The 14,823-nt window shown below is 39.7% G+C and overlaps 1 protein-coding gene across 2 annotated transcripts in view; it reads left to right on the top strand.

The window, feature by feature from the left end:
- dusp8a (dual specificity phosphatase 8a) overlaps positions 1 to 14,823 on the top strand; it is a 49,039-nt gene that overhangs the window by 7,160 nt on the left and 27,056 nt on the right. For both annotated transcript variants that reach the window (XM_017419016.3, XM_017419015.3), the window contains exon 2: positions 3,916 to 4,305. In XM_017419016.3, the coding sequence (XP_017274505.1) occupies positions 4,069 to 4,305 (237 nt within the window). In that variant the 5' untranslated portion in view covers positions 3,916 to 4,068. The remainder of the gene's footprint in view (positions 1 to 3,915; positions 4,306 to 14,823) is intronic.

The raw sequence follows: 14,823 nt of genomic DNA, 5'->3' as shown, positions 1-14,823 counted from the left end.
CTAATTTTCTGATATGATGAATTTGAGATTTTCATTTGTTGTCATTTGTAATCATCAAAATTAAACGAAATAAACATTTGAAATATATGAGTTTGTATGTAATGTATGAATATAATATACAAGTTTCACTTTTTAAATGGAATTACTCAAATCAATCTACTTTTTCATGATATTCTAATTTTATGACCAGCACCTGTATATTAGCTGTTAATGATTTGTGTTGTCATTGTGCCTTTAAGTTAATTGGCTTATTAGCAGTGTTTGTATTTGTCAGCCTTTGATTACTGATTATTCAATGTGCCTCTGCTGCTAATTATTTGTTTGTTTGTTTATTTATTTACTGAAATCAAGTCCTTCATTGATTCCGCCTAAACTTTGGTTTTGAAGAATCGAAGAGAGCAATGCTAAAAAACTAAAAAAAAGAACTAATTTTCCATCTTGTATAGAAGTAAAAGCAAAGTGTGTCAGACAGAATAAATTTTAAACCAGCCTGTATCATCAAGATGCAGATTCATTTAATTTAAAATTCACAATATTGTAAAAAGGCATTTATTGTTTATTGATGGCTCAAAATGAGAAAAGCTTTAAGGTCTGAAACCTTCAGTTTTTTTCTGTTTGTTTCTTTTACTTTATTTCTTCTTTCTGCATCCTCACCCAGCATCAGCACCAGTAGCATCCCATCACCATCCTTGTTCACCCTAGCCAGACTGTTGCTATGGCAACAACAGATTCTGCTCTGGGTCTGCACACTGTCTGTCTTCCTGCTTTATCTCCTCTTTGCTTGTTTTCCTCTGCTCAGCCACGACCTCACAGCAAACTCCTGGCTGCTGCCTTTTGCCGAGTGAAGAGCCAAGTTGTTACCGTTAATGTTGATGTTTCCTTAATTTATTTATTTCCTGCCTGGGGAAAAATAAGAGTGAGAAACATGAATTTGTTTAAATGGGATGGGCTGATGTGCTGATTCAGCATGCTGAGGATTGTGTGGTGTGTGTGTTATATTTTAAATCATCATCATTTTCATCTAATTCCTCTTCCTTTCTGTGTTATGATGGTCTCCTTATAATCTTCCCCATATCTTTTTCTAATAACACATCTTTATTTCAAACTGTGTATGATGTTTGTGTAGAAAGATGCAGAGCTCCAGTCTCTCACCACCACGCAAATAAAATAAAAACCTGGATCCTCCTCCCCTCCCCGTCCCCATCTACTGCACAAAAGGACGGAAGAAATGATAGAGAAGGAAGGAGGAATTTAGGGAGGAAGAAAGCGGGAGACTCTGGGTGGTAGGGAGAGCGGTCGCCATTAGACATATGCAGCGTCAGATGCTGCGCTCAGCAGCTGGGACACCGGAACACAGAGGGGGAAAAGATTCCCGCCCTGAAAGCTGTGTTGCTAGTTTCTCAACGGAAGGTCTGCCCACTGGAGACGGTACGGTATAACAGGTTATAGGATAAATTATGTATGAGGAATGTGCCTGGTAGGTGTTGCCGCAAAGCTGTTTGAAGATTGGATGAGTATATGTCTTTAAACTGTTTGTGCTTGGCTGCTGCAGGTCCCAGTTATCACTGAGTAACATGCAGACAGATTAGCTTTAAGTTTGTGGATTTTAATTATTTCATTATCATTTTATTATTTTTATAATTTGGTTGTTTTTGTTGACATTCTTATTTTTCTGCGTCTTATTGTGTTGCATTGCAACTACTGCCTGATGCACATATATGTCTGTGTTTACGCTGCATCAGAAGTGTCCATCTAGATTTTTGTCTCTTGCATCAGGTATGTTGTCAGGCAGCAGCAGCACATGTGCATTTATGTGAAGGTTTGGACAGATGACTGTAGGAGATATAAGTCTTAGTGACAGAAAACAATTTTCTTACCTCTGTTTTTAATTTAGAATAATGCAAAGCCATTTGGCACATTTGGATTTTAGCCACTTCACATCTGTATGTAGTCATGTTAGTGAATGGTTTTTCTTTGGTTTATCTTTCCACCCATCCATAAATTCATCCATCCATCCATTTTATTTACCTGTTTTTTTTTTCATGCACAGTCACAGGCAGCTGGTGTCTATCTTCAGAGATGCTGTACACCCTGTACAGGTCGCCAGCCCAGTATTTTTTCACAGATTACTCATATTTTCTCTCTTTTTAAAAAATATTTCTGTCATCGCCACAAAGTTTCCTCCCTCACCTTGATCTGGTATAGTTTATAGGCTCTGAAAAAACATCTTTCACAGATTCTCTTTGGTTTTCCTGCGTTCCTCGCTGCACAGGCATGCAGAGTCAGAACACAAGGAAAAAGTTGTAAAAGAAACAGCTTCTTCATATCTTCTCTCTGTTTTTTTTTTCTCCCACTCACTCTCTCACTGCTGTTGTAGGATGTTTTCTTTTCTTTCTGCTTTACATGGAGGGCAGCATGGTGGAGCAGTGGTTAGAGCTGTCGCCTCCCAGCGAGAAGGTCACAGGATTGCCTCCCGGCCTGAGGCCTAGGTGGAGTTTGTCTGTTCTCTCTGTGCCAGTGTGGGTTTACTCTGGGCACTCCGGTTCCCATGGGGTTAATTGGTAACTAAATTGTCTCTAGGTGTGAGTGAGAGCGTGAATGGTTGTTTGTCTCTATGTGTCCCTGTGATGGACTCGTGACCTGTCCAGGGTGTCCCTCACCTTTCGCAGGGTGACTGCTGGAGATAGACACCAGCTCCCTGCAACCCGGAAAGGAGAAGCGGGTAAAGAAAATGGATGGATGATGGATGGATATTGAAGAAAGAGAACATAACTGTTTAATTTTCCTGCTCTTGCTCTGTTTCCACACCTCTTTCTTTTGCACTCTCTCTTTTAAAGCTCAGTTTAGGCTTAAGAGTAAATGAGACTTGAGTCTATTAATTTTTCATGTCACCATGTGCCCGTAGGTAAATAAAACAACTTTGCATTATGAGCCACTCGCTTGTCGCATGATGCCTGCTTAACCAAAGAAACAATCCTCAACATACAAGGCGTTATTTTTATTTTATTTTCTATTTTAGTCATTTTTGTAGCCTCACATGTGTGCACTGTTAATCACACAAATGCAGTCAGAAGGCCTGAATAATGGTTGGATGTGAGCATTAGACTCATGTTCAATGTACAGACATTGTGGTAAATGTGAGCAGGGATGAGATGAGAGTGATTGGAAGGGATGGATAGGAAGAGGCAGGTCATCAAGTTTATGGACTGTTCTCTGCTACACACACTCACAAACACACTCCCACACACAGACACATATTCAGGATGTCACACAGTCCCTTTGCTTGTGTCCAGACCCGCTCTCTAAATTCCCCTGGCTTTATTTATCTCACACCCTCAGTTTCCTGTTTCATGAGCTGCTACACAGAAGACCTGCGCTCAACAGCCGCCAAATTACCCCCCCCCCCCACACACACACACGCACCCACACACACACCTGCATTTCATTCTTGCGTATGTCTAACTTAAGTCTGTATCATTTCATTTTGAAGCATGCTATTCCTTCAGATCCCAGCACTGATTAATAATCCCTTTGGCTTTTAGGTCTTTAAATAACTCGTGCTTAGCATTGTGGTTATTTTAATAGGCGAGGGGCTCAAAGCTTGCTAATAAAAGATGATACAAAAGCACAAAAATAGACCACCTGAGCACAAATGTTTATGCTCAAAAGATCTGTTGTTGTTACTTTGCAGCACTTGAGGGATTTTATTTGCTGCAGTGGTGTGACTTGAAACATGAGAAATGACCTGTGGCCTTAATGATCATCCGGCTATCAGAATCTCAGAACTGACCATGGCAATTTGAATGTCAAAGCTTGACAATAATAGCACTGACATTCATTTTTGAATGCTTGACTTCTCTTGTGTGACTCTTTTTTTGTGACATTTTCTTTTGCCTTTATCTCCTCTGTCTTTAGGCACCATGGATCTCTTGGCACCTGCTCCGGTGGTAGTCTCCCTTCACTGACCTCTCCTCTTCCCCGTCCCTTCCTTTACCTTTCCCTCTCCCTCATCTACCCTTCCTTCTCTAAACCTCATCCCTCATAAACCGTCTACCACTCGGCTACATCATGGCAGGGGAAAAAGGGCCCAACAAGCGAAGTGCCATGGACATCAAGCGCCTGGCGAGCCTCATCCAGAGAGGGACGGGTCGCTTGCTGGTGATTGACAGCAGGACGTTTTCCGAGTACAATGCTTCACACGTGCAAGGTGCGGTCAACGTTTGCTACTCCAAGTTGGTGAAGAGGCGACTGCAGCAGGACAAGGTGTCCGTCACTGAGCTGCTGCAACCCAACGGCAAGGTGAAGGTGAGTTAAAGCTCCACAACGACTGATGCTTGCAGGGTGGTTCATAAGTCAGGGGCTTGTGTTTGTCTTTTTTAATGCAGTGCTGTGTGTTCAATGTGTTCACCTCATGGTTAGACTGATTAAAAAAACATATAATTTAGCTTTACAATGCCTTTGCACCAGGGAATGTTTTTTGAAATACAGATTTTCTTGTGGTATGCTTAGAAAACTTGGAGATAATCCTTGCTGATAAGGAGAGAATTAGAGGGAGTGGATTTACAGTTCAGTGTAGTGAGATATCATGAAGATAATCATGCTTGTTTTGGTTTTTCTAAACCATTTTAGAATAGTAGGGGGTTCACTCTGTTGAGTTACTGAGTAAGAATCAGCTTCAATGGCCAGTCTCATGTACTCGCGTGGTCCTGGATCATCTGTGCTAGTCCAGGCCTGCATCACATCTGTGGCGGCTATATTTGGCCCTCGGGCAGGGGTAGTATAGATTTGTAGCTTATCAGTGGCCCTGAAATCAGATCCTCGTGTTTTCCATGACTTCTTCCTTGAATATGGCAGAGTTTTTTCCATGGCCGGTCCACCTGTGGCACTCCAGCTCCTGTATTTTTAGGCTCTGTGTGAAACTGAAGGAAGTATGAGGGGGGAAACCTTGGCAGAGGGTGGGGTGGGAGAGTGTTTTGTCCCTTCATATAGTTTCTTTGCATGCATCTTGCAACAGCTTTACATGACTGTGTAAAAGAGACAACGAGCCTTGAAGGACGGCTCAGAATGCCTTTCTTTTTCTGGTTTTAAATGTTATTTTTAAGCATTTAACTTTGCTACACCCATTACAATAAACAATGATGCTTGACAGGTGATTAAAATTTTTTTCTTAGGTGTGACACAGGATGACAGTCCATAAAATACAGTTGTTTTTGTTGTTTAACACCTTGGTTGCCAGGAGCAGGTCAGAGTGATGTGTCTCCTTTTGTGTAAAACCTTTTTATGACTTCCTCCTGTTGTAACTTTTGTAACTCTGCTTTATATTTCTTTTTTTATTATTCTGCTGTGGATATGATCTGCCATGTCAAAAATACAAACAGATAAAAACGGTGAACTATGGATTATTGTGTGTTACTCTATTAAGTAAAATGACCTCCAGCTCAGCTGCCACATTAAATAGGCTTAAAGTGTTCCTGTGCACCTGCTGTTTTACACTGGCTCACTGTTATGACTCTAATTGCAAAGGCTTTACACAGTCATGTTCACGTGTATTTCTTTTTACCCAGATCATAGAATCCTGCTCATATATTTAGGATGTTTCGACTTGATGATGATACACAAAAAAAGCAACAAAAAAGAGAGCTTTACAAGAAAATCTGAAAGAGGTGAAGGCTGCAGTGGTGTGACATTTGAAACATTTTAAATTTAGTCATGGGTATGAGTTTCATTATCGGCTTGAGTGTGTTTCTATGTTGGGTTCATCTCTATGTGAGGCCCTGTGCTTGGCAGATGTCACACTGTGGCACCCAGCAGAGCCGAGCTTCCTCCTTTGTCTCACTTTCATTCTCATGACAGCTCTGTCTGTCTGCTGCAGCCGTTCCTGCACGGACCTGTTCCTTCATCGTTTATTTCCTCTCCCTGTCCACAGTTACACCATGGCTGGTTTATTATCCATCCCCCACCCGCAGTAAAGAGGATAAGGCTTTTGATTAATGCTAAAGCTGGATAAGGCTGGAACCAGCCGGGTGAGAAGGGCGGGCCTGACAGACCTAGACTCTTTTGTCATTGGCTAAGCATGACATCATCTCTTTTGTTTGGCCACTGGCAGGCCGCAGGTTGGGCACGTGCAGACTGGCTGTGTGGTGTTAGAGCCAGCTCCTAATAACCCCTCACACACACATACACACACACAACCCCCACATGGCTCTGAGCATCGCCAGGAGCTGTCTCAGCCAGCCAAGACAGCAAAGGACACCATTGTGGCTCTTTGTTGAGGAAGTGAATGCAGGAAGCGGGAGAGCAGTGTTGAGGGTATTCATGGATGGGCTGCTGCCTCCACCTCCTGCCCGGCTGCCTCTCGCCTCACATCCCATTGAGAACTAATAGCCTGCATCCCCCAGGGTGTTGCACTCACCCTGTTTCATAAAAGCTCCCAGTTCTTACGTTAACTAAGCTGAATGAATATCTCAACAGCAATGAAATCGGTGTCCTTTTTCTTCTGCCTATCACATCTCATGACTTTCCTCTTTAATGTAGGTCAGAGGCAGCGGGATACTGTAGGTAATGTGGTAGAGGATCTCTGATGGGTGAGAGACGGCACAGGCTTAGTCATGATGGGGCTTCCTCATGCTTTCTCTGACGAGCTGCTGGTTTCTTGGCTTAAGCCTGGATAATCTCCACTGCTGTGAGGGTGCAGCCGGTCAGGCAGCCTGACAGATGGACCAGAGGTTTTCACTACCAGCAACCAGCCGAGGGAAGCTCCTGCATGTCGGCTGGAGGCCACAGATCAAGCTACTGGGGAATGTGGCACATTTTATTCTTACAATATTTTAGGTTTCCAATGTTATTCTGTGGCAAAGAACATAACAAGAACCAGAAAAATCACATGATTTAGATCAGTAATGACTAGTTGATGCTGATCCTGATACAATAAAATTACCTTACACCAAAAATGATGTGTACTTATTTTAAATTGAAGAGACTATGCAAATTGAGTTGGGAAATGGACAAACACTGGAATAAACTTGATTAATTACATTAAAGAAGGTTAAACAATGGACTGATGCACTTAGCTTTTAGAATTTTATGTGTGTGTTTACATTCATGGCTTCTTCTTGTGATTTTTGCAAATTACTGTTATGAGAAAAAAGTTGCACCCTCTTTTAAAGGACTTTAAGTATCAGAACACAATTAAATTGATTTTAGTGCATGACACTTGGTTTGAGGTGTTTGTGCTGGTAAGCTGGTTTTGGTTTTCACTAAACACGAGACCTTACATTATGATCAGACATCTCTACTTTGGTCTCATCTGGCAGCTGTTCCAAATGTTTTCTACTTGTGAATTATCTTTCTTACTGTACAATATTAAAGTCAGAATTGTCTGGAAATGGTCTTTAACCCTTCCCAGATTGATGGGTAGCAACGGTTGCTTATCTAAGGTCATTGCTGATGTCTTTACTCCCTGGGACTGAGTTAATACACACCTGTATGCTCCAGATCAGCCAAAACTGTCTGCTGCTTTCTATCTTAAACCATATGAAAGCAGCATGGATGTACTTAATTTTTCCACTCATCTTTGGTTTTGTTTAATAAATATTGACAGGGTGTAATCTGTTGTGTGTTTTTTGTACAATGGAGGTTAAATTCAAATCATTTTTATAATGTCTTTATACATAAAAATCAAGAATTGTAAGAGGTTGGACTTTCTTTTTCCTGTGACTGTAAGACTGCATTAGCTATTTGAATGCAGTTGTTAGTATATAAACCAGAATATTAACAATATTTCTCATCATTCTAACCTTAAAAGGCTTGTGAATGTCAGGTCTTAATGACAGCTCTCACATAATAGTTAGGACCTAGACTTGTAGGTACATTCAAAATATGTGTTTTGGCACCAACCTATCAGACATAAAGTACAGAAGCTGGATTATTGGGATTTAGCATGATGGCCACATGGGGATGACGCAGACCAGGTCGGGCAAGGGGTCTCTGATCTTGTCTGTGATCTTAATTGATGGATTGACTAAGTGCCCAGCTAAACGGAGAGAAATAACACGTGACCAGATAATTCATTTATACAAAGAAGATCTCCATCTGCTGATGAAACGCCATATGTTGTATTTATCCCCTTTGCAAAGGGCAAAGGCTGTAAAGAGACACGATGGGAAGTTCAAAAGGAAAACAGAGAAACAAGTTTAATAAGTTAAAGGACATCATTATTTTTATTGCAGTTTAATGTGTTGTGTGCTCAAACTTTTCTAGAAAAGTCAGAGTTTTCAATTGAAAGACATTGTGTGAGGTTTTTATGCGCCGTATACAGCTTAACAACACCAGAAGAACTGAAAACTTTTTATTGATGACTCACCGTAGAAAAATGTTCTCGTCATCAGCCAATGGGAAAACACTGGGGGGGTTTTAAATTAACGTTTAATTCATTTTTCTCTTCCTCATAGTTCAAAATTACAATAACTATCAGGGATTTTTCCACAGAATCGGAAATGTCCCATTTACTTCGATGAGGTCATTGCTGTTGGTTTTAATGTCATCACTGTTTTACATTAACACACACACGCACACCCACCCACACACACAGCCCACATAAATTCTGTTTCTGTATTTTAGACTTTTCTGATTTAGATGTTCCGATTTACAATGTCACACTAAGCCTAACAAGAAATATCTAAGAAAAGCAACAACAAAAAGCTTATTTTGTGTGAAATAGAATTTTTTTAGAGTTTAGTTTAGCCTTTTTAAAATACGTGCTTTTTATGTAAAAGAAACGTGCATTACTTGCATCTGAATGCGTAACATTTGTATGGTTTGTGTTCAAGATGTCAGGACATATAGCCGTGTGAAGATGTGACCACATAAAGTGGCACTCATATCTCTAAAAAGCTCAGTAACAGCCTCACATTGCTCATGCTCATCAGGGACTTTCACCACTTTGCTGCAACTGCACAACCTTGTTTGAATCACACACATCCCTCTATGCATTTATACACAGGTTCAGAAGTGGGCTTTTGAGGACCGTATTGGACAGATAGTAAGAAAAAGAATAAGTTGTATAGAGACTTCTTAAGGCATAGATCAACTGGGGCAGAAAATAAATACAAGAAATATAAGAACAAATTGACTGCTGTTCTAAGAATAGCAAAGCAAGATTATTATAGTAAACAGTTGGATAAAAATAAAAAAAATATTAAAGGTATCTGGAATATTTTAAACAGTGTTATTAGAAAAAACTCCAAACAGGTTAGCTATCCACAACACTTTATAAACAATGGAGATAAATATTTAAATAACATGGAAGAGATAGTCCATAATTTTAATAAATACTTTGTAAGTGTGGGCCCTAAATTGGCCGAGGAAATCCCGCAACCCACAGGACATGAAATACTAAATGAGGTAATAGTTAGAAATCCAGATTCCATGTTTCTTATAGCAGTGGAGGAAAATGAGATCTTAGATATAGTAAATAAATGTGAAAATAAAAGGTCAATTGACTATGACGGCATCGACATGATAATAATTAAGAAGGTGATTGTGGAAATTATTAAACCATTAACATATATCTGTAACCTGTCAATTCAAACAGGAATATTTCCACAAAAAATGAAAATTGCGAAAGTCATCCCACTGCATAAGTCTGGAAATAGACATGATTTCACAAATTACAGGCCTGTTTCATTGCTTCCACAATTTTCCAAAATCATGGAAAAAATATTTGTTGTTAGATTAGAAAGATTTATTAGCAAACATCATCTATTGACTGAAAGTCAGTATGGATTTCGGCCACAAAGATCCACAGCGATGGCAGTTCTGCATTTAATAGAAGAAGTGACCAGTGCATTAGATAAAAAGAAACATGCTGTTGGGGTATTTATTGATTTAAAAAAAGCATTTGATACAATTGATCATGATATACTCCTCAGAAAACTTGAGCGTTATGGTCTAAGAGGAGTAGTATTACATTGGATGAAAAGTTATCTCAGCAATAGGCAACAATTTGTGCAGTTGGGTGCCTTCCAATCAACATGCTTGGACATTGTTTGCGGTGTTCCCCAGGGCTCAGTATTGGGGCCAAAATTGTTTATTTTGTATATAAATGATATATGTAAGGTCTCCCAGACACTTAACTTTGTCCTATTCGCTGACGATACAAACATCTTTGCTACGGGTGAAGATTTACGGAAGTTGTTCCTTGAAATGAATTGTGAGTTATGTAAACTGAAAGAGTGGTTCAATATTAATAAATTGTCGTTAAATTTAGAAAAAACAAAGTTTATGCTGTTTGGTAAATGTAAAGAGAAGAGTGATTTACAAATAAAAATTGATAATATGACAGTAGAGAGAGTGACTGAAATCCGGTTTTTGGGAGTATTGATTCAAAACAGGATCTGCTGGAAACCCCACATTAAATATGTCCAATCTAAAATTGTAAGAATTATTGCAGTACTTTCTAAGGCTAGACAATATTTAAACTCCTTTGCCCTACATATTATGTACTGCTCACTTATCCTACCATATCTAAGTTACTGTGTGGAAATTTGGGGCAACACTTACAGAACGTCACTCAAACCATTATGCACATTACAGAAAAGAGCCGTTCGTTTAATTCATAAGGCTGATTTTTATTGTCATACCCACAATCTATTCATAGATTCTTATCTACTGAAACTCACTGATTTGGTAGAGTTTCAAACTGCACAGATTATGTTTAAAGTCAGGAAAAAAAATTTGCCAGAAAATATTCAAAAATTATTTTCTGATAGAGTGGGGGGATATGACTATAGAGAAAACCTAAACTTTAGAACTTTGAAGGCTCGAACATCAATGAAATTAATGTGCATTTCTGGTGTTGGTGTGAAGATCTGGAATAAACTCTCTAAAGAGCTGAAGCAAAGTCCAAGCATGAGATATTTCAAGAAAGGTCTCAAAATAGCTATCATTCAAAGGTATAAGGAAGAACAACTGGGATAATTCTGGCTGAGAAGTAAAACTCTATGTATGATTTCACTAAGTGTATGCAGGTCGGTACAGATGTATATATGGGTGTATGTATGTAAATGTGTATTGGTGTATGTATATGTGAATATGTATATATCTAGGTGTACAAATGTGTCTGTGTGTATATGTAGTACTTTCATTTGGCTGAGGAAATATTACTATAATAATATTTTATTTTGTCAGCAAGGACATTGGAAATTTAGAATAATATGACAAATTCCAGCTGGAAAAGGGGTATGATTATATAAGTTATACTTCTTCATACTCCTTTTCAGACTCATAATCACCGATGTGAAGTGTCTTCAAGAAAGTTACAATGTACTATGTGTTTATATTACACTATCGGTGAAAGGTTTGTCTGAAATAAATTATCATCATCATCATCATCATCATCATCAGATAGTACTTGATATCCTCCTTAATGTTCTTCTGTGCATAGTTGGTCCTCACTAGTATAGATGAAAAACAGTTTAATCTCACCTACAGAAGCAAACAGGGAAGTGGCACCTGCCAGTGCCAGTCAGTGACATCATCTGGCCCCAGGTGGTGACTTTACAAGGGCAAGAGGTGTACTTCACAAACTTAGAGTTGTAAACTTGCAGATGCTTTGCTAGGAGGGGTCAATGCCCTTGTGTGCACAAAGCCTTCTGTTAGGATATAATATGTACTCTTGTGTCAGAGTTAAATAGTTTGGGAGCCTCAGGCTGTAAAGCTAGATTCCAGATTGATATGATGAGTGTATTAAGAGTTCACCTGTACAAATACCAAAATCATAAGTAGAAAGGTGATTTGTGTTTGACTTTTTTGGGAGGTAAAATGCTGCTTTTAGCTCCTCATCGTTGAGATTTTACATTTAATTGAAGAGTTTCCATGTTGCATTTGTCTTCTGGGACACTGTGAGAAAGCCCAGACTGTTCATCAGGAATGGTGGGCCATTTTTAGACTGTTTGCTGATGTTGTGTCCCACACCGGCTCACACACAAACGCACACTCTGACGCTCAGCACTGACCTCGTCTCTAGTCAGTTGCATTTCTGAAGTCAGGGGAAACCCTGTTTCACTTTCTTGCACAAGTTCTTGCAGCCTCCCAATGTTTCTTCAGGCCTGCATTTATCTGTTTGTTGCTGGGCTACTCGTCATTTGTGTTCCCCGCTGTGTGTTTGTGTACAGACTGTCCCTACCGAGGAGCATTGACAGTAAGGTTAGAACTTGGCTTTTAACCTTGTCTCAGACCTTGTTTTTGTCCCATTCATTACAGACTTCATAATGTAAAACCTCTGGCTATCTTTGAACAACATCTTCATTTATTATGTTTGCTGTTTGTATAACTGCCTTTACTTTTTTGCCCTTTTCCACTGCAAAAAAAAGCAGAGAAATTATCCCTCCCCTGTGACCACCCCTTATTTACGCCAGCCTCTATTTCCTTCGAGAAAGCTTGAATGCTGCAGGATTTTAGCATTTGATGTTCCAGTAAAGCCTTTTGTTCCTTTTTCTCTTCACATTAGATTTCTCCCCCATCCTTCTTTAGGTTTCCATGCAGATCCCTTCCCTAACTTGCTTTTTTATCCCCATTTCTTTGTCATTTTTCTTTTTTCTCCAGCGGCATTCCTTGTTTACAGCCCCTGCAGAGTGCATGCGTCAGTGCTGCCTGGGCCAGGATTGTTGTAGCACTGATGCTGTAGCACTGCAGACGGATAAGAGATCTGTACCAGCACTGCAGTCTGACAGACGACCCGAGCCTTGGGTTGCTGACCTCTAACTTTGCAGCAGATTCTGCTCATGTGACACATTTAGCAGGATATGCAGTTTTATTCTGTGAATTGCCTCCTTTATTTGGTTAGTTGATGTAACAAATCTGAGCATAAATATGTACCAATACATCAAAACTGTCATACATCTCAAATTGCTCTTCCTTGGACTTTGTGATTGTTGACCTATTTTCAGTCCCTTTGGTTGTTTCCGTAGTTAAACAAATGCATGTGGTAGTTTGGAGTCACTATTTAAGGGATGCAATAATCATGAATGATATTCATAACTTTGCAATGAGTACCTTTAAACTTTTACCAAAGTTAATCTGATTGAAAAGAAAAAAAAACTTAGAGAAGGCTAAGCTGGGTTTGAATGTTTTTTATTTGTGTTGTGCATGAATGTACAGTTAAAAGCCTTTAATCCTCAGGCTCTGAGATCAGACTCTGAAAGCAGATCTGATCACAATTGGATTATTAGCCATTATTAACTTAGTAAAGATGCATTAAAGCAAACAAAGAGACATAAAAATGACATTTTTGTAGGAAAAGTAACAAATGTGTGCTTATAAATGATTAGAGAATAAACTGAGATAACACTGATGCTGTGTAATTAATGTGGAATATTCTGTTTGTCTTTCTAAGAAAATGACCATTAGACTCTCTCAACAAGTTTAAATTTTAATTTATTTTATTGTTTCTCTTAAAAATATAATAAAATCTTTGCTAGATAGAATGACATATCATCTGCCTTTCTGACAAACCAGAGATCACTCAAACCAAATGAAACTGAAAGTAATCAACCAGGTTTGAATCGGATGAAGCACCTGTCGGGTGTTTGCGCTTTTTTTTGTTAGCGTGACTGTGAGAAATAGGCAAGTAGAAGAAAGTCAGGTTTTACTGGACCAGAGCATCTTCCTTCCAGACTAAATAGATTGATGTTATCCTTTCTAAATCACCTGCCTGGCTGTGTTCCAAACCTCTGATACACACATCAGGAGCTTTGGAGCAGCGTTTGCCATAATCTGTGATCCACAGGATGTATTTTTAGCACAAAGAAAGTGAGTAAGAATCTAAAAAGCATTGTTTTGCTTGCAAGTTGATGACTATTTGATAGAAGGGTGGAGATAAATTACTGAGGTACTTTATTTTTTTTTTAATTCCCATTTTTTTATTTGATGTTTTTCCCCTTCACACTTCCTTCTTTTACTCTGTTTTCACATTCTGCATTTCCTCTTCTTCATTTTGTGCCTAAGATTTGTCTCCATCTCTCTGCCATCACCCCCAGCATCCACACCCTCCCCATCCCCTCTGTTCGGCATGCTGTCCCCCCTCCCCTCCCTCCTCCACCCCTGTCCAGTGGTGTTTCAGTGATGCAGTGATTCATAGTTGCAGTAGGCGCTGCCTCAGTCATGTGACCAAAGCCTGCCTGACAACATGAGGGAACAACACAGCCTGGCTGGATTACGTGCAGTCACATGCACGTGCTCACACCCACCCACCCCTCTTGCAAACACACACACACATACATGGCAGAAACACACTGTCACATTAGTGCACGCTCGTATCCTCTCATCTTTATCAAAATCTGATATCAGCAGCATCACTTGAATACAGCGGCTACTCACGCCCTCCCCAATGCAGCCATCCTTTATTACTGATATTACCCAGCACGACAACAGCCAACTGGCTCAGCAGTATCTGAGATGTGCAGTACTCAGCCCTCGTGCATTTTTTATAATCTTGTGCTTTATTTTCACAACTCACTCGAGCCCATGTTTATTGTCGCAACACAAAATGGTGTTTTGCAGGTTCATTTTATTTTTCTTCTCACTGCTTCCTGGTGACTAAGTGCTCAAGTGTTTGAGGAAACTATGCAGAGGTCAAACAGGCATAGTGCTCATTTATCAGCATGTCATTTTTCAGCTTTACTCAGCTGAGAGGGGATATTTCCCAAAACCACTAGTTCCGGTGCTTGAGCTTCCGACATGGAGGAGTTTCCAAAATAGCTTAGGATAGCCGTTTGATTTGCATACTTTGGCTTCCTTTTTGAGTCCTTGATGTAATTTCCACCA

Source organism: Kryptolebias marmoratus, linkage group LG11 (genome assembly GCF_001649575.2).
Source record: "Kryptolebias marmoratus isolate JLee-2015 linkage group LG11, ASM164957v2, whole genome shotgun sequence".
In the NCBI taxonomy this organism is placed as follows: domain Eukaryota; kingdom Metazoa; phylum Chordata; class Actinopteri; order Cyprinodontiformes; family Rivulidae; genus Kryptolebias; species Kryptolebias marmoratus.
The sequence above is the reverse complement of the archived record's forward strand: the minus strand, read 5'-3'. Positions and strand labels throughout refer to the sequence as shown.